Below are 27,242 nucleotides of genomic sequence, written 5' to 3'. Positions count from 1 at the left end.
AGCAAAATGTTTGAAAGGGAAATTAATCATTATACAATATATTTTGATAATCTTTAAAAAGGATCTCTAGAACATCACAAATGCTGCAAGTTAAAAAAAATTTTAGACGTTGACAACTATTAAACATTTTAAGCATAATATATTATGTCGTTCATTGTACAATCAGCAAATTAAGATAAAATGCCCTAAAACCTTTTGCTTGTTGATTTTTTACAGGAGGGGAAGCTATTCTGAATCTCTAGATATCTGAAATATCACAGAACATTTGCATTTTATGTAAAATCCTTGGCAGATTTCACAAATTTCCTAGGATATCTTTTTTGTTCTGAAGACATCTCCTGTGAGAGAGCAGGAACTCGCGTCCAGGCAAAAAAAAAAACAGATCTGCTCGGTACATATATGTAGCTATATTTAGTTTTAAGTACAAACTATCAGTAATACATGTAAGTTCGCCCTCGGGTCTAATTAGTAAATCATGGAAATTTCCAAATTTCGCGACAATATTGTGCAATACATTTTTCATCATGTCATACAGTATGACGATACCTTTATTAAAACCAAAAGATATCGGGAATTAATTTCGATGAAAACTATATATTTTTCTTTTCTGAAAACAGGAATATTCCGAAAGCATTCTAGAATTGTAAGATGAGATAGCAACACCTCCTTCAAAGACGTGGTAAAGTACAAGAAGACAAGTGACTCTCAATATTTCGAAAATACATGTTTCATTTGATACATGTACATGACTCTAAAGAAAACCAAACCAAACCCTTGCTTATCAAAAGTGTTTGATTAATATCAAGGAACAGATTTCAAAAAATAAATTTATTTTAAATATATAAGAGAGCCCCCCCCCTTATGGTACCCCTGACCCTGGGACCTTGAAATCCACAGTTCTGGAAGAAGGATCATAGCTCTATAGGTAGTTCATTCGCTTAATACCCAGGAGCAGAGAAGAACATTTTCAAAATTTTAATGTATTTTACTATATAATCTATAGAGCCCTGCCCTATTTCAAAAAATTCATGAATTGTCACAATTCTGGTAGAGGAGTAAATGCTTTTTGAAGATTGCATTAATTTAAGTGTTTCTGGACCCACCCTTCAGCCCCCGGAGGGGGGGGGGTGCACACACTATGAAATTCATAACTTTTGTTTCCCTTCATCCATCAATGTCATATGAGTTCAAAAGAACATACCTTGAAATATTCTTTTAAAATGAAATTTATGCCTCGTATAAAAAAAAACCCCATATTTATAAGGAATGCTAATTTAAAGCAAATTTGTTAAATGATGATCTTAAGCTATTCTATGTATCTTAGAAAATATTGGCTTCCTATAATAATGTCAGTTTTTACAATCCTTTCTGTAAATATCTTACTTTTTTGGGTTTATTTTGTATCTGTGCTCCTGATTACAACAAATCAAGAGAGATAACTCTAAATGACACCAGACCAAGAGGCGTAATCTTCGTTTCCAGCAGCTGATAACAATGTCTGCCATTGCCGGATTTAATTTTGCAGACAAATAATACCCTGAATTTTCTGTAATAAGGTACTCTTTTCTTTGTTTTCAATATATATGAATAACCATGCATTTTATTATTTGGTAACATCTGTATATGACAGAATAACCTAGCTCTCTGTGTACTTCTTAAATCAATACGCCAGGAGTTATTACAATTGAAAATAATTCAATTGATATCTTTAAAAAAGAATACTGTACAAATGTCCTTTAAAATTATCTTGTGGCCACATAGCTCACAATTTTTGAAAAGTTGATAGTTAATTCATACAGAAGAGCAGATTTCAAAGCATTAATTCACCACCCCTCCCCTTGGTACCCATGACCCAAGGGTCATGAAAATATTCATTTTTAATGAGCACCTTTCTTCATCCTAAATATGTACTTAGATCATTGGCATAACACCTAAGAGGAAAGGGAAAGATTTTCAAAAAAAAAAACCAAAAAAAAAACCATGCATTTTCATTATTTAATCAATAAAGCCCTGCCTTAACATCAGAACCCCTGTCCCTGGAGTTCTGAAATTCACAAATTTGAAAAAAAAGCATTCTTCCTCATCATAACTATGTACATAGTTCATTGCTTTTAAATCTAGGAGCAGATGAGAAGATTGGTAATGAATTAATGCATTTTTACTAAATAAATTATATAATAATTAGAGCCCTGCCCTTACACCAGAACCCCTGACCCAGGGTCCATGAAATTCAGAAATTTGGAAGAGGTATGCTTTCTCATCACAACTATGTACATAGTTTATTGGTTTAAAACCCAGGAGCAGAGGAGAAGATTTTTAAAGCATTAATGCATTTTCACAATATATTATTAGAGCCCCCCCCCCCTTACACGAGAACCCATGCCGTAGGGGCAATGAATGTCATAATTTTCGTATAGGCACCCTTCCACATCATAAATACTTGCTTAATAATCTAAGTCGTAGGAGAAAATTTCTCACGAAATGATACATTTTCACTTTACATTGATCATAGCTCTATCTTATAACCAGAACCCCTGACCCTTCAGCCTAGAATTTCATAATTTTGGTAGAGGGCTTAATACTTAATACGATCATGTCAACAGTTTAACTGATTGATGTCCAGGAGTAAAGAAGAAGATTTTTAAAGATTGCATTAAAGTTAGTTGTTTTGGCTCCACCCCTCAGGCCCCAAGATGGCAGGGACCATGAAATCCAAACACTTTAACCCATAGATGCAATATGCTAAATTTTGTCGAAATTGGTTGAGAAGTGGTTTCACAGAAAAAACTAATGTGTCATTGTAACGCACGATGCACAACGCCTGACGAAAACAGATAGCAATAGTGACCCAGGTGACCTAAAAATACTATAATACAAAATATAATACTTTATGGTTTAAGATCAAAAGTTACCATGGATACCCGCCTAAGTGCCCAGGACTTGACTAGATGTGACCTTTGTGAGACAGCTATAGTACAGATGTACAGTGATTTCTGTCATGTCAACCTCTGTAAACCCTGTATTGGAGAACACATCGCTGATGAATATGACAAACATAAAATTGTCCCATTCAAACAAAGAAAATCCACCTTGATTTATCCTAAGTGTGCAATGCATTCTACAAAATCCTGTGATTTACAATGCAAGGAATGTGACAACCCTATTTGTGCTATATGCTCAGTATCTGAACGCCACAAAAAAACATACATTGTCTACCCTATTTGAAATTTACAATTCAAAGAGACAAACTATTGAAAAAGATTTAGAGGAAATAGAAAACATAATTTGCCCAACATATGAAAAAATTCCCACTGATGTAGAAACAAAGATAGAAGGCTTAGATAGAGAATATGAGAAAATCACAGCAGCAGTAAAACACCACGAAGAAAAATGGCACAAAGAAATTGACAACATTGTCAACAAACTGTCAACAGAAACTAAAGAGATGAAAATCAAACACCTGAACATTCTGAAGAAACATCTGGATGAAATCAAACAAATTCAATCAGTTATTGAACAAACCTGGCTCAGTCTGAAAAAGAGTGGAAGAACCAAAAGAAATATCTATGACTATAGAATACAGGTCTAAAAATAAAGAATTCAACAATCTTCCTCCAAAAATCCAGGTATCAATGCCAAAAATTAGCTCAAAGACAATAGACAGAGAACAGCTTTACAAATTGTTTGGATCTTTTACACGATTATCCACCAAAACAGAAGAAAAGGGCTACCAAAGACACCAAAGACACCAACTAGAAAACTGCTTGAAGAACCAGAACTTATCACTACTATAAATACTGGGTATGAAGAACTCCGTAATGTTACCTGTCTCAGTGAAGAAGAAATCTGGACAAGTGGGGTTGACAGTCATATGAAATGCTTTATCATTCAAGGTTCACTTACCAAGACAATTCAAACAAAAACAGGAGAATGGCCTTATGATATAGCACTGACAGGTGATGGGAATCTTGTGTACTCTGAAGGGACAACAAGGACTGTGAATAAAATGAAGAATGGACAGACAGAGGAGATGACCAGACTACAGGGCTGGGTACTTAACAATCTCTGTGTGACCTCCCCTGGTGATCTCCTGGTTACCATGCACAGTGATGATAAAACACAATCCAAAGTTGTTCGTTACTCAGGGTCCAAAGAAAAAGAAACAAATTTAATCCAGTTTGATGAGGAGTGTAAACCTCTGTATTCAAGAAACAGCTTCATTAAGTACATCAGTGAGAACAGAAACCTGGATATCTGTGTTGCTGACAATAATGCTGATGCTGTAGTATTAGTTAACCAAACTAGAAAACTCCGATTTAGATATACAGGACATATCTCTACTGCAAAGAACAATCAATTTATACCCCGTGGTATCACAACAGAGAGCCGGAGTCAGATCCTGATAGCAGACCGTAATAACTGTATCCACATTCTAGACCAGGATGGACAGTTCCTATGTTATGTTTACATGTGGACAAAAAAGACAATTTGTTTGTGGCTGAATACACTGGAAATGTTAAAATGATTAAATATCTCCAGTTTTGTGACACCTCGTGAGAATAATGATAGCCAGAAAATTTATTATACCCGCACTTTCTAAAGAAAGTTCGGGTATATTGTTACTCATGTCCGTCCGTCCGTCCGTCCGTCCGTCTGTCACACTTTTCTTCCCTGAACTCCTCCTACATTTTACACAGTAGCTTAATCATCTTTTGGGAGATGGTTGGTGGTGTCAACAATAAGTGGAATATGCACAAAAAACGTCATTTTTCCACCCCCGTTTGATCCCCCGGGGAAAAAATCAAAATTATGAAACCTTACTGCACATCTACATAACACCACCAACCATCTCCCAAAAGATGATTAGGCTACTGTGTAAAATGGAAGAGGAGTTCAAGGAAGACGGGGCTTTTTGCATAAAAAACATCATTTTTCAACCCCCATTTGACCCCCCGGGGCAAAATCAAAATTCCGAAACCTTACTGCACATCTACATGACCCTACCAACCATCTCCCAAAAGATGATTAGGCTGCTGAGTAAAATGTAAGAGAAGTTCAGGGAAGACGGGGCTTTTTGCATAAAAACGTCATTTTTCAACCCCCATTTGACCCCCCGGGGCAAAATCTAAATTCCGAAACCTTACTGCACATCTACATGACACCACCAACCATCTCCCAAAAGGTGATTAGGCTACTGTGAAAAATGTAGAAGGAGTTCAGGGAAGACGGGGTTTTTTGCATAAAAAACGTCATTTTTCGACCCCATTTGAACCCCCGGGGCAAAATCAAAATTCCAAAACCTTACTGCACATCTACATGACACCACCAACCATCTCCCAAAAGGTGATTAGGCTGCTGAATAAAATGTAAGAGGAGTTCAGGGAAGACGGGGCTTTTTGCATAAAAAAACGTCATTTTTCGACCCCCATTGACCCCCCAGGGCAAAATTAAAATTCTGAAACCTAACTGCACATCTACATGACACCACCAATCATCCCCCAAAAGGTGATTAGGCTGCTGAGTAAAATGTAGAAGGAGTTCAGGGAAGACGGGACTTTTTGCATAAAAAACGTCATTTTTCGACCCCCATTTGACCCCCCAGGGCAAAATCAAAATTCCGAAACTTTACTGGACATCTACATGACACCACCAATCATCTCCCAAAAGGTGATTAGGTTGCTGAATAAAATGTAAGAGGAGTTCAGGGAAGATGGGGCTTTTTGCATAAAAAACGTAATTTTTTAACCCCCATTTGACCCCCCGGGGCAAAATCAAAATTCCGAAACCTTACTGCACATCTACATGACACCACCAATCATCCCCCAAAAGGTGATTAGGCTGCTGAGTAAAATGTAGAAGGAGTTCAGGGAAGACGGGACTTTTTGCATAAAAAACGTCATTTTTCGACCCCCATTTGATGATTAAGCTACTGTGTAAAATGTAGGAGGAGTTCAGGGAAGAAAAGTGTGACAGACGGACGGACGGACGTGAGTAACAACAATATACCCGAACTTTCTTTAGAAAGTGCGGGTATAATAAATTTTCTGGCTATCATTATTCTCACGAGGTGTCACAAAACTGGAGATATTTAATCATTTTAACATTTCCAGTGTATTCAGCCACAAACAAATTGTCTTTTTTGTCCACATGTAAACATAACATAGGAACTGTCCATCCTGGTCTAGAATGTGGATACAGTTATTACGGTCTGCTATCAGGATCTGACTCCGGCTCTCTGTTGTGATACCACGGGGTATAAATTGATTGTTCTTTGCAGTAGAGATATGTCCTGTATATCTAAATCGGAGTTTTCTAGTTTGGTTAACTAATACTACAGCATCAGCATTATTGTCAGCAACACAGATATCCAGGTTTCTGTTCTCACTGATGTACTTAATGAAGCTGTTTCTTGAATACAGAGGTTTACACTCCTCATCAAACTGGATTAAATTTGTTTCTTTTTCTTTGGACCCTGAGTAACGAACAACTTTGGATTGTGTTTTATCATCACTGTGCATGGTAACCAGGAGATCACCAGGGGAGGTCACACAGAGATTGTTAGGTACCCAGCCCTGTAGTCTGGTCATCTCCTCTGTCTGTCCATTCTTCATTTTATTCACAGTCCTTGTTGTCCCTTCAGAGTACACAAGATTCCCATCACCTGTCAGTGCTATATCATAAGGCCATTCTCCTGTTTTTGTTTGAATTGTCTTGGTAAGTGAACCTTGAATGATAAAGCATTTCATATGACTGTCAACCCCACTTGTCCAGATTTCTTCTTCACTGAGACAGGTAACATTACGGAGTTCTTCATACCCAGTATTTATAGTAGTGATAAGTCCTGGTTCTTCAAGCAGTTTTCTAGTTGGTGTCTTTGGTGTCTTTGGTAGCCCTTTTCTTCTGTTTTGGTGGATAATCGTGTAAAAGATCCAAACAATTTGTAAAGCTGTTCTCTGTCTATTGTCTTTGAGCTAATTTTTGGCATTGATACCTGGATTTTTGGAGGAAGATTGTTGAATTCTTTATTTTTAGACCTGTATTCTATAGTCATAGATATTTCTTTTGGTTCTTCCACTTGTTGTAATTAGTCCCGTCTTCCCTGAAGTCCTCCTTAATGTTACTCAGAAGCCTAATCATCTTTTAGGAGAGTTGAATATTTTGAAAATTATGTAAAACAGCAACGTCAAGGGGTAAAAAAGCATCGCATGCTGGGAAACACCTTGAAGTCTTATGAGTAATTAATGTACATGTCAAATGTGAGCGTCATATCTCATCTCAATCAAAAGTTATGAGCAAATGCAACATTTTTGAAAGTTAGGTTAGACTTCAAGGTCAAGGTCACAGAGTAAAAGTCATGATTCATTTGGAAAGATCTTATCACAGTTAATAATATACATGCATTATAATATGAATGCCCTAACTTTTCTCTTTCAAAATGATGAATTTATAACAATTTAATTTTTTTGCAAGTAGGTCAAACTTCTAGGTCATATGTAAAAAAAAAAACCATGCCATTCTCACAGGTTAATACTAGTACATAAGTTTATATGAATGCCTTGTCTCTTCTCATTCAGTAGATATGACCGTGATGACCAAGGTTAAATTTATTGAGACAGATGGACAGTCTGACATACAAATGTACATATTTCTATATGAATTGGGTAAAATTGGCCCAGTGGTTCTAGAGAAGTTAAAAATGTAAAATGTTTTCAGACAAACAGATGGACGACACGTCACGACAGACGTTATATGATAAGGAAACCAGAAAAGCTCAAATGAGTGTTTTGAAAGGGTTACAATATGGTTGCAGTATTTGAAAAGCTGTTTTTTTCATGCAGAGATATGCATGACTAACATATTCATGTTTTATATTTTCTTTAGTAATTTGTTTGTTTGTTGTGAATACACCTCTCTCAGGAATTTTTCCCTCATATGGAGACACCACCAAATAATAATGAAGACAAGATGTGTTTGTGAAACACTGATGTCCCTGTATGGAAGCCTATGGCGAAGGTTGAAGTTTCTCAAATATATGTCAAACTCAAAGGTCAAGGTCAAAGGGTTCAAATTGTTGATATCAGAAGAAAGTCTTGTCACAAGGAATGCACATGTGAAATAAGTAATCCCTAGTACTTCCTGTTCAAAAGTTAATTGCCAAGGTTAATTTTTTTTAAGTGGTTCAAACTCTAGGGTCAAGGTCAAACATATTTAAACCTGTTGACAGTTCACAATGAATACACATTTTAAGCATGAAAGCCCTAGCACCTACTGATCAAAATTTAAGCCAAGTTTAAGGTTTGGTATTTTTCTTGTAAAAATGTGTATCCTAGGTCAAGCGATCAGAGGTAAAAATTAATGGTACCCAAATAAAAGGTCTTAATTGTCACAAGAAATAAACCTACAAAATGTGGAAGCCATTTGTATAGCCCATCCCACTTAAAACTTATGGGCAAGGTTATAATTTCTGCCGACAAATAGACAGACATAATATAAACACAAGAAACAAAATATGTATAATTAGTCAAATGGAAAAAATATACTATTTCAGGGACAGGGAGTGGGTAGGGAGATTGGACCCCCCCCCCTGGAATTTGCTTTGTTATTTAAACAAGACTATATACTGAAGCAAATAAAAAATGACTTTGGACATCCTCCCCCTAACTTAGAAAACATTGAACCCTGGTGACTATCATTGGTTTTATTTTGTTTATTTGTTTTCAGTTTTTTTTTTCTCCTGCTTGTCAGGAAATTCTTGGCTGGAATTTTTTGACTGAGATGTGAACCCCCCTCCCTACTCCCGAAAAAAAATTCTGGATCCGCACCAGTATTGGCAGTAACTGAATGTCACATCGACAAAGGGGGATAACTTCACAATATGAAATTCGTGTAGTGATCTTTGACCCTTTTTGAACTTTAACCTAATCGTTTGGGTTTATTTTACCCTCCACTATACTTAAACTTGTACTTGCCGACCTCCATAGGTCTTGTCAACTTCATGAAATATATAATCCAATTATAACAGAAAATGAATATTATTAATCCAATGCACACCAGACTGCAACATGACACTGCTAATGCTATTCCATTCGGCAAACCTTCGTGCCGTCGATTCCGTCACCTTATCAGATGAAGTGGGAATCGGCCGAGGTGTGCCGAATGGAGTTTAATCTAAAAATATGATAATGGGTGACGCAACGTGATGTGATGTAGAAATTTACATGTTAACATGTATAGTACAAGAATAAGTTTTAAATTAATTCATAACAAACGATGTTTTAACAAAACTGTTCCATCTAGCCTATTCCAAAAAGTATGTGCTGTGTGATTGTGATGTCGAGAGGGGGGGGGATTAGTAAATTTGAAAAGGTCCTCAGCAATTATGAGCAAAACATTTATCAAAATCTAATTTACATCATTAATGAATTCAAATTGGTATATAATGAATTAAACATGTAAAATAAATATAAGAGGTTCAGAGTTATAGGTCATAGGGAGAATTTCATACTCAATTTGATGAATACATGTAAATTATATAGAATTATCTTGACTTTTTCCTTGAAAAGCCGCCCAATATGTAGGAGCGTGTATTTAGAGGCAAACACCTTAGTGCTGGTATTACTGTCTCATGACAGCATCTAGTTTAATGTTTGGAATCGAATTATCATTGAAAATATAAATTCTTTTTTTAGTGTGGTAGTTGAAGTTTTATTCCAATCTAGAGAAAAGTCAAAATAGCGTAATTCAACGCTTAAAGTTGACGTCTATACTTTGTGTTGGGACCTTTGTTATATCTTTCATATTAAAAATATTAAGTAGAAAATCTAGATTCTTTATAAATTGCTTCATCTAATGTCAACTAATTCTTCAGTATTGTTTTTATAATCTCTATTAGCATCATGTTTCAATATACGTGAACATGGAATGTTTTTATATAAGTAAAAGTACTGAGATCAAATGTACCTGGAAGACAAATAATCCTTGTTAGACATTACTCCATAGTCATTTTCAGATTTTGAGTTAAACAAGATATGTTTGTGTAACACTGATGCCCCCGTATGGCAACATAGCGAAGATTAAACTTCTCTTAAATGCAAATTTAAAATATTGGTACCAAAAGTAGGGTATTCTCAACGGAAATACAATTGTGAAATATGAAAGTAAGCTAAAGTTTAAGTTTTCTCATCAGCACGTAAATCTCCGAGGTCAAGGTTAAAAGGTCAAGGTAATTGGTATTCAGTGAAAGGTCTTGTCACAAAAAATACATATGTAAAGTATGGAAACCCTAGCCCAAACCGTTCAGAAGTTATAGCCAAGGTTAAAAAAATTGAAAAGTGGGTCAAACTCCAAGGTCAAAGGGTCAAAAGTCTTGCAAATGAAAGGTCTAGTCACAAGAATTTAATATGTAAAGTATGAAAGCACTAGCCCTTACCCTTTAACAGTTATCATCAAGGTTTGCTTTTTAAAAGTAGTTCAAACTCCAAAGTCAAGGTCAAAGGGGCAAAGTTCTTGGTCTCCAACGAAGGATCCTCTCACAAGGATCACATATGTGAAGTATGAAAGCCCTAACCCCTATCGTTTAAAATTTATGGCCAAGGTTAAAGTTTTTTTTTTCAAAAGAACGGAAATCTCTTAGGGCAAGGTCAAAAGGTCAAGGTTGTTGGATTCCAATGAAAGATTTTTCAACAAAGAATATATATGTGAAGTAAAAATGTCCTGGTATCTACTGTTCAAAAGATATGGCCAAAGTAAAGTTAGGATTTTTTGTGTAAAAGTGGGCAAACTCAAGTATCAAGGTAAAAATGTCAAATTTGGTGGTACCCAAAGAAATGTCTTGTCACATGGAATACACATAATGTGAAATATGAAAGCTCCTTTAAATCAAAAGTTATGGGCAAGGTTAAAGTTTTTGCGAACAGACAGTTAGACAGACAGACAGCTAGACAGACAGACAGACAGAGACAGATACTACAAAAACTATATACCCCGAAACTTCGTTTACGGGGACATAAAAAAGATTAATAAATAGGACTAGGCATCCAATATCTGTTCTCTTTCCTGTTAAAAAAAAGGTTGTTTTTTTTTTTCATTTAAAATAGCTTTTATTTATATGCATATTTCAAAAATAAAATTTTATCTGTAACAAGGCTTTCATACAATACGATTTAGAGCTCACATCTAAGATTTATTACCCTTGGAATATCATAATATTTATTTACGCATATTTGCATCGTAGTAACAAAACCGACTAGACATCCAGTTTACTAGATATTAATTTCTCCTCATACTTGTTTATGTCTTGTAAAGACATATTTGCCAATTTTTTCATTTGCACATTTCATTTATGACTTAAGTTTTACAATAGGATTTTGAAATTCATTGAAAGCTCTCTCCCAAACGTATATGACATCATCACAGAACGTTATGGAAGCTTTGTACCAAATGGCAGAAAAATCCATTACTTACAACTTACGCAATTAACAACCCTAATACTATATGCGACGTCATACATTCAATTTAAAAACCCAATGAAAATCAGAGGAAAAGAAGTGTTATAAGGATCAAATAGTATTCATAAATTAAAGCAACTTACAGTTCATTTACTTATTCAATTTTTGGCTACCATGCAGCCGAGGATTTTGACGTCTTTATATTAGAAATTAATAAAATGAATGCATCGTACTATTGTAAATCAAGAAGTCATTACGTTCGATAACTACCAAATATACTCATAATCAGAAAATCTGGAACGTAAATTAGGAGCATTTTTAGACATAACATCATATAGTTTACTCGAGGATATGCCTCATCTACATGAGCATGTAAGTATGGATTCTCCAATGAGGGTCTGCAAACTTTTAAGATGATCATTGCATATTTGAAGAGTTTAATTTGACTCTTTCCATGTAATTTTTCAGAGACTTTGTTTATCAAAATTACAGTGAGGATTGAGTCACGGGAAAACTCAAGCAGCTCTTAACTTGTGAACATTTTGTCACTCATCTTGTAACAGGAATTAAAAGGACTGAAAGTGACACGTCTTAATTTAAAACAACAAATAGAACACAACACGCCTTTATCGGTGATTTTATTATTTGCTAAATATATCAGGTAAGTCTGTCTGATTTATACAACATGAATACATCTTTCTAAATAATTTTCTCTCGGAAAGTGATACAATTATCTGATGCGCGGATGTTAAATATGATTTTTAATATGCACTGAACACAAATTGTATACACACTTGATCATGGTTTTGTCAGATTTGAACTTTAAAGAAGAAAGTCCGGAACTTATTGAGTTATTGAGAATATTTTATTTTCAGATGACATTAAATTATCCTCTTCCCTGGAAAAAAATTAATAATTTAAGTTTGATCTTTTCTGGCTTCATTCAATCTAAGTAAAGCCATCGAATTATCACCCGTGAATACTTCCCGAATGAATCTTAGAAACTCGTATTTATACCCTATTTATATAAATAAAATAAATAATTTTTTCTTATAGAAATGATACATTGTGGCGATAAGTGCTTACAATATTGAGAAATCTTTCACAGAAGAGTTGCCTCTCTTTATCGGTCTAGGTCAACGAGAATCATCCATATTGTTTTAAGATCAAGTTTAGTTTACTAAGTATTCTGCTTTTATCAAGGTAAATCATGCGTTTTTTGATATAAATGTAAATTTAAAAAGAACATGTATTGTAAATATTTTGTAGATCAAATTCAAAGTGAGCAAGTCTTGCATATTTTAGATTTTCGCTTGGATTTTTAAATATTACTAACTGTGTGATTATTATGAAGGGAAAATTTATTATCAAACTTAGACCAATGGTGAAATTAAAACAAAGGTTTTATTTGCACCTTTCCTCCCTTTTAATTTTAATTTTTTGTTTTTTGTAATGCATTCCAGAAAACGATACCCCTGTACAACATGGCGCACATCACTCAAGCTCAAAAGATACTACTCTGTGATCTTTGCCTGGATCCAGTGTACAATTTTTGTCGAAAATGTCAGACCGGACTTTGTAAAAGATGCACAGCCAATCATTTCGTTCTAAGACCATCAGAAGTGCATGATATCGTTCCTTACAAATACAGAAACGGACGCCAACATTTCTTTCCTCAATGTCCATGCCAGTCCGTCGAACAACCGACGTTTTACTGCTATAATTGTTATACTCCTTTCTGTATTCTCTGTGAGGAAAGTCATCGCACGCATACTTCAGGGTGTATTTCAGAAAATATTCACGTTCTTGTTGAAATGATCCAAGAACAGAATTTAGATCTTCTTAATAATAAAATTTCTCATTATCAGTCATTGATTGACTCGACGATGACACAAATTTCTGACCTACCCGGAAAGTATAAAGAGATCAGAAAGGAAATGGAGACACACAAACAATTAGTGCACAAAATCATTGATGAAAAATTTGAAAGAAAATTCGAAGAATTGTCTGCAATGGAAGCACAGCATCGTACAAGACTATTGAATCATCTTGACGAATACAAACAACAAATGCATTTCTTGAATAAAACCGTCAAGCGCAATAATTTGGTAGTTAGTGACGCTGCAAAGCTCCAGGAAGCAAATTCATTTAAGACGTTCAAACCTGTTATCGAAACTTTTCCAAAATCTATAGACTTTAGCATCCCTTCATTTTCTGCAAATTTAGCAGATTTAAGCGTCCTCAATGTTGTTGTTGGTTCTTTACTCGAGGGGGGATACGCCATTCCTTCTAAGAAATTGACATATCAAAAAACATTTGAATTAAAACCAATGAAAACGCCTGAACAAATTAAACTATTTCCCTTAGAATTTTATGCTGGTGATATTGTCTGTGAAAGAGGTGAAACGGTTTGGGTTTGTGGACTTGGGTCCAGGACAATTATGCAATACGATGTACATGGAACACAAAGAAATACATTATCTGTAACAAGTAAGCCCTCTTTCTTCTCTTTAAATAATTCAGGACATTTATTTTTCACAGAATTTGGAGACAGTTCTGTGAAAATTGTCACCCATGAAATGGCACAAACCTTTATTAAACCAAAAGGATGGCAACCCCGGGGAATTCATTGCAATGAAAACGATAACGTTCTCGTTTCTGAGTACAGTAACGATCTGGGGCATTCGAGAATAGCCAAATATGATAAAAACGGATCTCTAATAAATGCCATTGAATATGATGAAAAACAGATGCCTATCTTTTGAAAACATTCTGTTCATTTGTCAAAATAAAAACGGTGATATAGGTGCGACTGAGAGAGAAAAGGCGATTGTAACTGTTGTGCGCAAGAACAGAAGAAAGAGATTTCAATACTCTGGACGCATTAGATCCAGTGCCTTTACAGACTTTGAATTCAGTGGAATTAGCTCAGACAGACGCTGTAACTTTGTCATTTCGGATCCTCGTAATTATACTCTTCACGTGATTGACTGGCAAGGGAAATTCCTCTTTTATGCCATGCCTGGGGAGATTGTAGCTCCAATGGCGATTGGTGTTGATGAAAAAGATAGAATTTGGGTTTCCGAAGCCCGTGGCTCGATCAAGGTGTTGACCTACATGGATTTTAACCTGGGATAGTATATTCAAATGTTGAATCAACATGGGGGATAAATCTCCTCCTTATTATATGTGTGAAAGCAATTTTTTACTTAAAACATACATACAGAAGCATTTTGTGGAGATAGTGAGCATAGTAGATGTGACTACAGATCATCTAAGAATTTTCAAAATCCAGTTGAATTTGATAGAAAGACTATAATTGTTTTGTAATTCTTGTTCAATGTTGTTGATGTTCGAAAACTTATAAAAAAATTTCAAACTTTTTTTTTAAAGTGGAAGGTGCAATTTCGGTTAGTAAATGTAAAAAAAAACTCTATAGACAATAGAAAATAAATTCCTTTACTGCTAGGTAATAAATGTTAAGGTATACATGCAGAAAGTCATTTATCCTTCATAAATAAAATATATGTAAAATAATGATGAAATTTTCTTTATACTAATTACTTCCGATGACACCTTTCACATCTGTACGTTTTCACCTGCTGGGTAAAGCTCATGAGCTGCAGAGCAGTTGTTGTGGTCTTTTCTAGCATCGTTACTGTTGACAATACCCTGCTCTTTGTGCCTGTCGGGAAACCAGTGCATTCGTATCACAATTATATGTACAAAGATGTACACGGTTTTAACCAAATAATGTATTAATTTTGCGAATTTCTTCTTAAAAATTATTTATAAAACATTTCATTGAAAAAAAAATATAACTCTCAGATAAAACAAATTCGCAAGGAAGTACATTTATTGAATTTTTTTTGTCAAAGTTATAAGATCTTTCGAAAAATGGCGTCCCCTTTTGAGGTCCTTTTAAAAAATAATCAAATTTGAGGTTGAAATGCCACTGTTACCGATAAGTATTTTTTTTGTTTTATACATTTCTATCTACATTGTAAAATTTTCAGCTTGATATGTACAATTAAATTAAAACATAAAATATAAATACATGTACTATGTATTATACGGAAGCCTAAAAAGCTCTACACTTGTTGTGTTATAACTGTATAAAGTCATATTTTATCGCCTTATCAAAATCTTCAGTGTAAAAACTCCTTATTTATACACATGTTTTGAATTGTATTAAGATGTTTTATATAATTAAAAACAACCTCTTTTGTTTAATAGATTTTATTGCTCTAAGTTTTATCGACTTAAATATTATATTTATTTTCAGATATAGATCGAAACATGATATTTAATCATAAAAATATGATAGTATTTTCGATATTTAAAAATAAATATATTATAGTTCTATAGATATAAATATATGAATATTATCGAGAAAGAAATCAGAAAATAGTGTGTTTGAATTAACTTCGCAAGGGTGGGAATTCTAATGAATCTTCACTCCACTTGGGATTCAGTGAAATCTTATTCACTATCTATTGCTATCGAGTAAGAATGTAGGCTGAAACATGAAACAGGGAGATGGAGAGACATCATCAGTTAGATTCAAAGGGAGGGGGATATTGTACCGATCACCACTTTTAATGAGGGGGAGGCAAGAGTATCTTTGTGCCCCTCATCCGGCTTTAAAAATAAATGAGTATGGTAGAGATTCTCTAATATATTCCCAAAATAATGAAGAATTCTTGCAGTTAGATTATTAACTCTATGTTACTAAAATGATATAAAATAATTTGTGATTTCAGCGAATAAGTGTAAGCTTAATCACAAAGTTAAAGGGGAAAAGTGTGATGTCAGCCAAATAAAATGTATGACAAGAAAAAAAATAGAGTTTCGATCGGTACATGTACCTTAAAATCAATTTAATATTTAAGACGATAAAACTTAAAGCAATAAAATCTATTGAACCAATGAAGTTGCCTTTAATTCTGGAAATAAAAATCTTAAAGAAAATACGGTCACTTCTCAATGGCATCTGATCCCACCTCTGATATGTTGGAGGTCCGTGTTTGCTCTGTTCCTATTCTGTATATCGTCTTATGAACTTTTTATCTTGAATGGTATTATCTCTATTTCTTAAATTATTGAATAATTCCTATCTTTCTGATTGGCTGAGATCCAACTATGTTGAAAAAATACTACGTTGTATTGACCTGCACGTGACGCTTCAGGTGAATACAAGGATTAATTTCCTCTACATTGATATAAAAATAGATCGGGAAATTCCAAATTGATACAAATTGTTTTGGAAAGCTATATAACGACTATGACTTTTTTCATGTGAACAAAACATAAGCAAATATATATTTTCGGGTGAGGATGGTAAAGGGGGATGCAGGGACCCCCTCCAACACTTTTATTCAACAACAATTTTTACTTTTTTCGGCTGTCAGTTTTCCCTGATAAATTAACTCCTTCCTTTCAAAATATATCCTATAAAAAAGATTAACATTATATCTTTTTTCATGGAAACTTAAATAGATAAAAACATTTCAAATTGATACGACTGGTAAGGTTTATTTACATGTTGATTCTGCTTCTCTCTTGCAATTTGCTAGGACTAAATTAAATGCAAACAAGTAACGAGCTGTATTACTTTATTAGTGAATCATATAATAAATCAATTATTGCTGTTTTTTCGGTCAATTCAATGATTTGGATATCTTTGAAGTTTTATTTACATGTTGATTCTGCTTCTCTCTTGCAATTTGCTAGGACTAAATTAAATGCAAACAAGTAACGAGCTGTATTACTTTATTAGTGAATCATATAATAAATCAATTATTGGTTTTTCGGTGATTTGGATATCTTTGAATATTGCCCTTCGGGTTCGGTGAATATTGTACTCCTCGGATGGCTAAATCATTGTATTGACCTAAAAAAAAATCAGCGATAATTGTATAATGTTTCATGTGTATATATAAGGGGTATTACACTTTATATGTAAATAAGACGATAAAATATAAGACCATATACAAAGTTAAAACACAAGTGAAGGAGTCGCCCGCACGGTGTAGCACTGGTTAAATTAGAGCGTCTGCTCTAGTGTCGCAAGGTAAGGAGTTGATCCTTACATCGAGGGTTCGAATCCAACTGTGGGACGTGGAGACCGGTCCTTCGGATGAGACAGTATAAATCGAGGTCCCGTGTCGCAGTAGGTGCTGGCACGATAAAGATCCCTCCCTGCTCAATGGTCCTGAGTGCCGAGTATTGGACAAATATTGCAGCTCTCCCCGGCAATGGTGGCGTGAGTGAAAAATTCTCGAGTGGGACGTTAAACAACATATAATCAATCAACTAGCGAAGAGCCCTCTAGGCTTCCGTACTTTTGTGTTCGCATAAGTAGGGAGTTACAATTACTAGTATTTATATGTGGTACATTACATCATCGATATGTACTGCAGATCACTTAATTTTGGCGACACCTTATTTTCGCGAGATGGACATTGACTATACCAAAATTTTCACAAATTAATTGCTGATTATAAAGCAGAGAAATTTTCGAGCATCTCGCGAATAAAAAGTGATTTACAGTATAGCAACATAACTGATTATAAAGCAGAGAAGTCGATTTTTCTGCACACTAAAAAGGAACAAAAGAAAATATCAGCTGATAAGAACTTATCAAACTAGGAAAAAGATATCTAGATCTGTAATAAATACACATTCAAGCATCTGATCATTATTCGTCGGCATATTGAATGACTTTTCCCCCTTAAAAAAGCTTCATCTCTTACAACTTTTTAATAGAAAAGTTTTGTACAGTCAAAGAATAGTTTTTCTTACAAAGACTATGACAGTTCGTTCTTTTCCAAGTCCATCCTTAAAAAAATGTTTGTTTGGAATTGCCGCCTGGAGGGGTTCTGACAAAAGAGGGAGGGAGGAAATTATTTTTATTTTCGAAATTGAAGAATGTTTTTTTAATTATTGATAAAAATCTCAATAAACAGAAAGAAACATTTTCTAACCTTTTGAAAAAAAGTATCTTTACCATCAACAAAGAATACTGATTTTGCACAGATCTGACACTACAATATGTATTTTGTGTAGTACATGTATATGTGATAACAGACAAAGAAAAAAACCCTTCTTTCTTTTGGTCAATAATATTTTTTTCAGGAGGGGGGGGGCATTTCAATGAGGCGGGAGGCAATTCCAAACAAACAATAAATTTATTTCGGCTCAAGTATCCTACTAGAAAGTGAATTTTTTGCATAGGTATAGTATAGAGCTTTATAAAGCCAGCAAATTGATGATCATTGCTTAGCATTATCATCTTTCTATAATATTAAATGAATTTTATAGCCGTATCAATCCTTCTTTTATATACGCACATTTGTAATACATACAATATCAACCTGTCTCAATACGATACTGATATGCATGGACGCTTTTTGCGCATTACTATAGGAGAGGTACAATCTTGAAACTCACGTATTTGCAAGGGAAATGACGGAATCAACCCAACACCTCTTCTGAAAATAAAAAAAAAAATTAAATCGATTATGTCGATATGGTGAATTTGGGAAATAATTTCCGAGGCCTCTATAAAAAGAAGAGAAAAACTTAGTCTTTAGTTATTTGTTGAAAAATCATCAGGTCAAGTATTTCTAAGAAAGTGGGAATTTCATATCTCAAATGTAGAACCAGGAAGAGAAAAGAATTTTTTTCAAAAATATAATTTAAAAAAACCAGAAATCAGTTTTGAAACACATACAAAGAAAAAGAAGAGAGATACAAATGTCTCAATAATGTAAACAATAGCAGACACGTGCAGTCAAATCACAACACTGACCTCAACATCAAATGTCGTGTTACTTATTTTCCTGTCTCGCGCAGCTCTCGTGCACGCATACTAAACCACAACATTCATATTCCTAGCACATTCCGTACTTTAACTTCCTGCCCTGATTTCCTGTACTACAACAGCGGCATTTTATATATTTATTTCCCCATGTATACCATTGTTTGAATGTGTTGATTCCTCGGACTATTTTGTTGTGTATGTCGGTGTTCCCTATGACATCTGGTGTGTGACAGTGGCTGCCCGCGGGTCCACTTCAGATGCAGCTGGCTAACTGATCCTGGTTGATAATTATGCATATTTATTGTCTATACGGTTGATATATAAACCTGTGGTACAATTACGCACTATATTCACAAACAATCAAACTTCAAAGCTGTTCGGTGTCTGAGAGAGATCAAGTACTTGATGTTCAACCATTTAAGGCATATATGTGTTGGTGTGAGGAAATATAATGCTTAAATTCGCTTATGGTCACCAGAATCACCCTAGTGGTTCGAGATCAGCGTCATTCGGTGACATTACCGAGACGTTTCCCCCACGGACAGTGCTTATTGCTTTAGATGGCAGCGATGACTCTAAATTTGCATTTTATTGTGAGTACAAATCAAACGTTCTTCTTCATTTCTAAATTTTGCCTCAATTTATTTGTGTTGAAATCATTGCTTAAGTAAGTAAAAGAAAAAAAAAATTGTTAGAGAAATTTAAATGCACAGGCATGTGTGTATATGATTGTAAATTGCTTCAATACGTCGACTAAACCCCGTAATCTACACCTGTAAACAAGGTGATACTATATTTTAGGACGTGTATTACACTTTGTTTAAATTTTGTTTAAATAACACTATTTTTCTTTCTAGGGTATACTCAGAATATATACAGACCGGGTGATCGAGTTGTTTTAGTGTATGCAGTTGAATTCCATTCTGAACTTAAGACAAAGTGGCTTTATTGTAAGTATATTAAATCAGTAATGGTATACTGGCTATGTAGAATTCAGTATACGTTAAAATCATAATGCTGAACTCAATTTAAAACTTTCATGAGCATTTATTTTTCCAAGTCTACTGTCTTGCATTAAATTGACGAAATTTACATAATTATGTAGCTCGCTATCTTTGGATTTCACACATATTGAAACAATTTAATAATGGTCAATAGGGGAAAAGTGAAAGAACATGATTATATATTTTTCTGACACTTGTTTTATTTCTTTGGGGAATTAAAAAACTTTCCCAAATTTTATTTCCATTATATTCTCTTTGCTTCAAAAGCATTTGTACATATATCTAGTTTTTTTTCATTGTCCTTGTTCTCTTAGTTTGATCAAAGGATTCTAAAGAAACAATGATGGCTTTTAAGAATGTCATAAAATTTTATTACATTATCAGTACACATGTACAGCGGGGTCTTTTTAGGTTGTTAGTCTACTTGTGCGGGGATTCCTATGATAGTCTTTTGGTTTCACTTTCTGAATAGTTTTCAGTCAGTGTTACGTATATTTTTTGTTTCTTTTTGAAAAAAAAGTAATTGATATCATTGTCAAATTTTTGGTCGATGGTATAAATATTATCAACGGTGAGTATTAGTTTGAATACCAAGACTGGTTTATATCGTATCTTCATTAAATATTTTCAATTTCTGAAGAGTCGTTGATATCCGTGATATTGATAAACTAACCATGTTAGACTGAATGCGTACGAGTAAATAAAAGGAGCCTTCCTACATACTATTAGGTTTTTTATTATTAAAATTTTCATTAGGAGGAAAGAAGGCTACAGAATATCAATTTGACTTACGGACCTTCGTTAACTGTTAACCAATTAATTGAATGAATCCTCTAAGCACACATTTCTATAAATTGTGAGTCATTTAACACGGCCAAGATGAAAAACAATGCAATAAAATAACTGTTGTAAAACATCCGTAATCAATATTTTATTATTGTTCATAGTTGATGTCTATATAATGCGTATGGTAGTAACTCCGCATTTATCTGTGTACAGAGAATACGTAGCATTAATTTCTTCACAGCTGGCATCGAGTGTTCTACAATGGCAATAAAGGTTCATGCATGTTCCGGACTGAGTGCAATACACGATAATTATGTCCCGCATTTGTCATAAATTCAATTATTAAAAGAGTTAGAAGTACAGAGTTCGCTGAATCAAGTGTATACGTTATTGATTTAGCAAAGGAAATATTTTGGTTATTAGCTTTTTATATTGACTAATATTTAATATTGATTTGATGTTTAAGAAAAAATCATTTTGAATATTCGAATAATCCCTTATACTCTTCTGAAACAGTGAAATTAAAAGTATAAATAATTGTTAATTTTCATATATAAGCCTTAGGTTTAACAATCAAATTCGTAGAACAAAGGCTATAATAGTTCTCTAAATAATGACAAACTGCTAAATGTAAAACGATAAAATATGGCGATAACGAACAGTTAACAAGCTTTAAAGTCCATCGAAATATTATAAATCGGGGGGCAGTGGAAAACAGACCTCTACAGACATCAAAGTTTGAATTAGGTGCCATGGAGGAGTAAGCAACACCTGTTGAGCTGTGATATTTGCTATGTGCTTCTTTTCATGATCCCGAATCATAAAATCTCTTGACAATTCAGTGTGTTAAAAAGGATCGATCAATTATAAAAAAAAAATATCAATATTTAACCATTCTTTTTTGACAAAAAAAAGTCATTGTCCGCGTTTTTATGAAAAAAGATTTTTTTTTTTACATTGATTTGGTATATGCCAATTTCTTTATTTTAAAATTTAATTTTATTAACATATAAGTATGAACAGGATGTTTTTGTTTACGGTTACTGAGGTTTCCTGGTTTAAATTTATCGATGTCGTCACTATATTACCTATGGGTTTTGACCCTTGCAATAAGTTATTCCACACTTAAATGTACGGGTCATCAGCAAAAACGTTCTCAACCCTGAAACCAACCCAATTAAGGACTTAAAATAAGTGTTCCTCAATGGGTTTAAAATTGTTTTGCAAGATGGCCTTTCCTTGAATACTATTACATCCAGTCTAAATCTTGATACATTTTTCAGGCGAAATCACTGAACAATAATTATGCAAAAGTTTTAATACATAGCTAATATGATAATATTTGAAAGACAAATGTATATGTGCCTTTATAATAAGATACGCTTGAATAAATGTACATTATATAAAGTTTGAAGAAAATTAATAAAGCTTTTCCCAATACTCATTAGGATATGAAAACTAAATCTATGTTAATTATATTTGGGGATTTTGTTTACCCCCATTTTAATGTTGCCAATGATTTTAAAATGAGGCGGGTTATAAAAATAAGATTATTCTCCTTCACACAACTGTGTTAAATATTTACTACTGTTCTGTCTTTTTTGACAAATTTTGAATTTAAACATTTTTGCTTTAGCTTTTACTAAAAATGAAGAAGAGAAAGTTGGTGAAAGCATGGAAAAGGAAAGATCTAGACACAAAGAAGTTATGAAAAACTTTTCACAGATGCTAGTTAATGCCAAGGTAAGCAATCTGTGTATTGTCATTCCCCCACTGTGGTTCGATTCCCTGCAGTGCAAAGCACTTGTGGTCCTGTACCTAAAAGAGAAACATGTATTTCGCATTGTCTTTATCAAACATAATTAAAGCAGAAAAAATGCCAGTTTAGTACTTTCCATATCCTGGATTAACTTTTTAAAAGTAATGGGTTTTCTTATACATGTAAATAGATATTCAATGTTCCACTTTTTTTTTTGGCAATATATATAACAGCATATCATTAAAGCTAAAACATGTACTATAAAATTGCACGCTATATTGCATAGTATGTTATAAATAAATAAACCTCTACCGCATTTACTTGGCTTCTAGTGAAATATTATTGTACATGATAATATATGTAACAGTCATCAGTTCATCCTAGCAAATGAAAAAATGAAGTATTCATCTTCTGTGTTATTTAGACAAAGATTTTTTTGTGAAACTTTTTGAAAAAATATTCCAACTGGTGCAAATTATTTCAACTACAAAATTATAATTCTGTAAAATTGTTTCAATACATGTAGGCTATCTCTCCTAAAATATTTATTTGATTTTAGAAAAACGTAATTCACAAGTATCCTTGCCAACTATTAAGTTTCTAACAATCAAAATGCAATTTATAGTCTAACATTCTACTTTATTTGCTATTTTCGTCTTTCTTTATTTTAATTATTTTCCTGTAGACCAAAATGTATCCACGATTTTTGGTTTGTGGTTATTTTGTAAGGGAAAAGGATTAATAATAATAAATAGTTTAATATATCAATTTATTGATTTTTTTCCTAACTTGGGCTTATAGCACTTAATACATAATATTATGTATGGTTGTATCTCTACACAGGTGTTCTTGTAGATAGATGTATATCTTAATAACTTAAACAATATTTATTTAGATTTCTTTTCCTTGTTATTTCTACTTAGATATTGAAAAAGAGTACAAGGAACGGGGAAATTTAGTTTATAATTGTGTCACTTAATCAAACTGACAAACTATCAACTACGTATAATAAAACAAGCAATTCACAATCCAAGTTATAGACGGCTTAACTATAAACCTCTCCCAATCGAAGTGCAAATTAAATATAATAATTTTCGTAGAACAAATAATATCAACTTTAGATATGTAATTTAGTACATTTTGTCATTTATGTGGGCATAATTAGTGTATGCAATTTCTCGTTATAACTTCTAAATCATTGTTTATCTAATTTTCATAAATAAACATTAAAAGTAATGAATCATGTGTACTGCGCAAAGCTTATGTTAGTCATGGGATTTTTTATGACATTGATTTATGGCGCAATGTGGATATTTTTTTTTGTTTTGCTTAAGTAAAAGATAACTAGAATAAATAGTTACATCAGGAAAGTATCGATAAGGTACTTACCTATTTTCTTTTCACCAGAAGTTTTTTCTATCTATATTAAATCAAACATCTTTATATCTTTAGAACCAAAGATTTACGCAAATAGAGTCATTTCTAGTATAACTAAAACGTTTCCTATAATTTTTCCTTTCTTCTGGATTTTAGAAAAGATTCCCAATATCAAAAGTCCTCCTGTTAATTATATCTTTCAACACTCTACTATTACACATCAAAGACTTGCATTTAAATACAGTGTATATTGGGAGGTATCTGTTGTCAGCAAAATTATGAAAGCTGTTACTCATATTGCAATTAAATAGGATAACAACAGCAACACATTGCTGTAACACAAAGCTATCGGTGATGAAGTTAAATTGGTATTTAATCGTCATTTTCAAAAACTTAAATTTCTTTAAGTTACTAAAATAAAACAAATAAAAATTAAAATAGACATAAAATATATTTATGCAATATATAAAACCCTGAATTGAAGAAGGATTTCCCTGTTATTTCCCGATCATGACAAGGAGCACAAGGCGTGGGTGACCGTTCGGCAGGGGATGTTCACTCCTCCTTGGCACCTGATCACACTTCGGACGTTTTGAGGTCCGTGTTTGCTCTGTTTCTATTTTGTATTGTTTTATGGACTTTCGATATTAAAAACTGTTCGTAGGAGCATCAACCATCTTGATTGCACAATTTATCAGGTCAACAATACCTAGAGTTGAAATCATCTTTAAAATGTATTTACTTTATTGCGTTCATTTCATCCTATGTCAAAAATTTCCTCAATAGCTACAAAATCCTAAGATAGATATCATATACTAGTATATAACTAAAAGATAGCAATGTATATCACGGATAACACAGGCGTCGTACAAACATTTAACAAGAAGGAAATATTAAAAAAAAAACATACTTAATATAACTTTATATACATTTCTTATATATCGGTACTAAAGAAAATTGATGCAAAAAGAAAAAGTATACATGTATAAGCATACAAAGAAGTATAGATATCACATACTGGTGATATGATTTGATACAGACTGCCTCCTAACTACATAAAATATGCATCTTAAATTCAACACCGATTCCTCAACACTTTAGGACATAATAGTTTTTAAAGCCAAATCTATTTTCATGATTGAGTCCAAATTGCCTGGAACAGGCATGATGAATATTATGAATATGAAATAAGAATTTTAAGATTAATCAATATTCCTCCTTTATGCTATTGGAAAAAAATATATATATACCTATGATGAAGATTGTCAATACCTAGTTCCAATATTAATCTCTTCTGTTTGAATTTAGATTTTAGGGGAGGTAAATGCGATTGATTCAAAATCACCAGGTGAAGGAATAGTGTCGGCAGCCAAGGAAATCCACGCCTCCTTCATTGTGACGGGCACCAGAGGACTCAGTAAAGTTAAACGGACTCTGATGGGAAGTGTTAGTGACTTTATACTCAGGCATGCGGCGGTACCTGTTATTATATGTAAATATAATGAAAAGCAAGGTTGTGAAAGCAAAGATGTACATAAATAAAGTTTTACACTATCACCAGATTTTTTTAATCTTTAAGAAATTGTTCTAAGCATATATACCTTATCAAATATATGTTTAACAAAAGATTTATTGTACATTACCGATTACCTGGTGATTTTTTTTAATCAACATGCATTTGTTTTGTGATATAAATATCGTTTAACATACATCAGGGACATACGAGAAGAGAAGTGTAGAATGTGTTTCATAGAAAGGATAAGAATTAATTAATTAATAAAAAAAATATTGTGTTTCAATTGTAATTCATTGTATTTTTAATGCACTTTAAACTTAAAAAAAAAACCAGAAAGTTTCATGTATCTAAATGAGCTTTTAAATGGCCATGAATTGTAAATGTCACAATTTATGATGTAAGAAACCAGCCCTCGACAGACGGATTCGTAGTTATCCAGCCTGGTGGGAGACTTACGATAAATCGCCATAACGTGATATTTATTATTTTTACAATTGTATGTTTGCTTATTGTCCCTATCAAGAATTTTTCACTCATATTGAGTCGTCACTATTTGCCCTAGGAGGACTGCAGAACTTAGAGTTATAATTGAGATTCAGGAGTTTTGAACATGGGGAATACTTTTTTGTACCAACATCAACTGCGACACGGAACATTGATTTATACATTTCAGGTCTAGGTCAACTTTGGACAGAAGATAATTTAAATGATAGATCTTATCTCATTACAAAACAACAACTGTTAGATGTTTCTAGGCAAGCTATATTAGAAAATATATCAAACTCTTCAAAGTGTAATTTATATCAACATTTAATTGACAATTTCTGTTTGCAATGGTATTTAACAAAACCTATTGACAAAAAATTAAGACAGCTATTAACAAAATTCAGGTTATCTAATCACATGTTGAATATTGAAACAGGTCGACACCATAACGTACCTAAAAATGATAGATTATGTACATGTTGTAATCTCCATGATATAGAAGATGAATTTCATTTTATTTTGAAATGTCCATTGTATATTGATATAAGAAAGAAATTTTTGAAAAAGTATTATTATACTAAGCCTTGTGTCTTTAAATTAATTCAGCTGTTAAGTTCCCATAATGTTAAAGATCTCGTAAATTTGGGCAAATTTTTGAACGCAGCAACAATGTTAAGAAAAAATAAAATTGATGTATAGAATTATTCCCATGTATGTGTTCTTTACGTTCACTCTCTCTGTATGTTTTTTTCGTTTTGTTACTATCATGTTTGTTGTATAACTCTGATGGGCCAGTTGGCTTAAAGAAATAAAGAAACTGAAACTGAACTGAAACAGCTCGAGGAACCGTCTTTACATCCCGCAAATAGATTTAAACCCGAAACACAATTTAATTACACATTTCTCATGCATGAAAAAAATACAAAGATTGGTCATTATTCATATTCTGTGCCTCCTGGATTGTATAAAATGTTTAAATATTGCAAACTGGTGTACAAAATCCAGACGGAGTGTTAAATTCAAAACCGGGCAATGGGGCATG

General features: G+C 33.3%; 1 protein-coding gene and 3 pseudogenes across 1 annotated transcript; 3 read left to right on the top strand and 1 right to left on the bottom strand.

Annotated features, from left to right (window-relative positions):
- Positions 1 to 2,913: 2,913 nt before the first annotated feature.
- On the top strand, positions 2,914 to 4,557 carry LOC134240690 (E3 ubiquitin-protein ligase Midline-1-like; annotated as a pseudogene).
- Positions 4,558 to 6,060: 1,503 nt separating this feature from the next.
- LOC134240711 (uncharacterized) lies at positions 6,061 to 11,308 on the bottom strand (annotated as a pseudogene).
- A 1,611-nt stretch (positions 11,309 to 12,919) lies between these two features.
- On the top strand, positions 12,920 to 15,433 carry LOC134240667 (uncharacterized; annotated as a pseudogene).
- Positions 15,434 to 19,359: 3,926 nt separating this feature from the next.
- Positions 19,360 to 25,753, top strand: LOC134240666 (uncharacterized). Its single transcript, XM_062722730.1, has 4 exons — positions 19,360 to 19,865; positions 20,130 to 20,222; positions 22,699 to 22,805; positions 25,507 to 25,753. Exons 1-4 carry the CDS (start codon positions 19,724 to 19,726, stop codon positions 25,738 to 25,740), a joined length of 576 nt encoding a protein of 191 aa, XP_062578714.1. The 5' UTR covers positions 19,360 to 19,723; the 3' UTR covers positions 25,741 to 25,753.
- Positions 25,754 to 27,242: the final 1,489 nt, after the last annotated feature.

Source organism: Saccostrea cucullata, unplaced genomic scaffold, assembly GCF_032062105.1.
Source record: "Saccostrea cucullata isolate Sc308-1 unplaced genomic scaffold, CSIRO_AGI_Scuc_v1 ctg259, whole genome shotgun sequence".
Classification (NCBI taxonomy): Eukaryota; Metazoa; Mollusca; class Bivalvia; order Ostreida; family Ostreidae; genus Saccostrea; species Saccostrea cuccullata.
This window is presented reverse-complemented; position numbering and strand designations above follow the sequence as displayed.

Bases quoted from the DNA above. Each gene is read 5' to 3' on its own strand.
- LOC134240666 (XM_062722730.1), top strand. From the start codon at position 19,724: ATGCTTAAATTCGCTTATGGTCACCAGAATCACCCTAGTGGTTCGAGA. The intron at 19,866-20,129 runs GTGAGTACAAAT...TTTTCTTTCTAG, and splicing joins CTCTAAATTTGCATTTTATT to GGTATACTCAGAATATATAC. The intron at 20,223-22,698 runs GTAAGTATATTA...TTTTTGCTTTAG, and splicing joins TAAGACAAAGTGGCTTTATT to CTTTTACTAAAAATGAAGAA.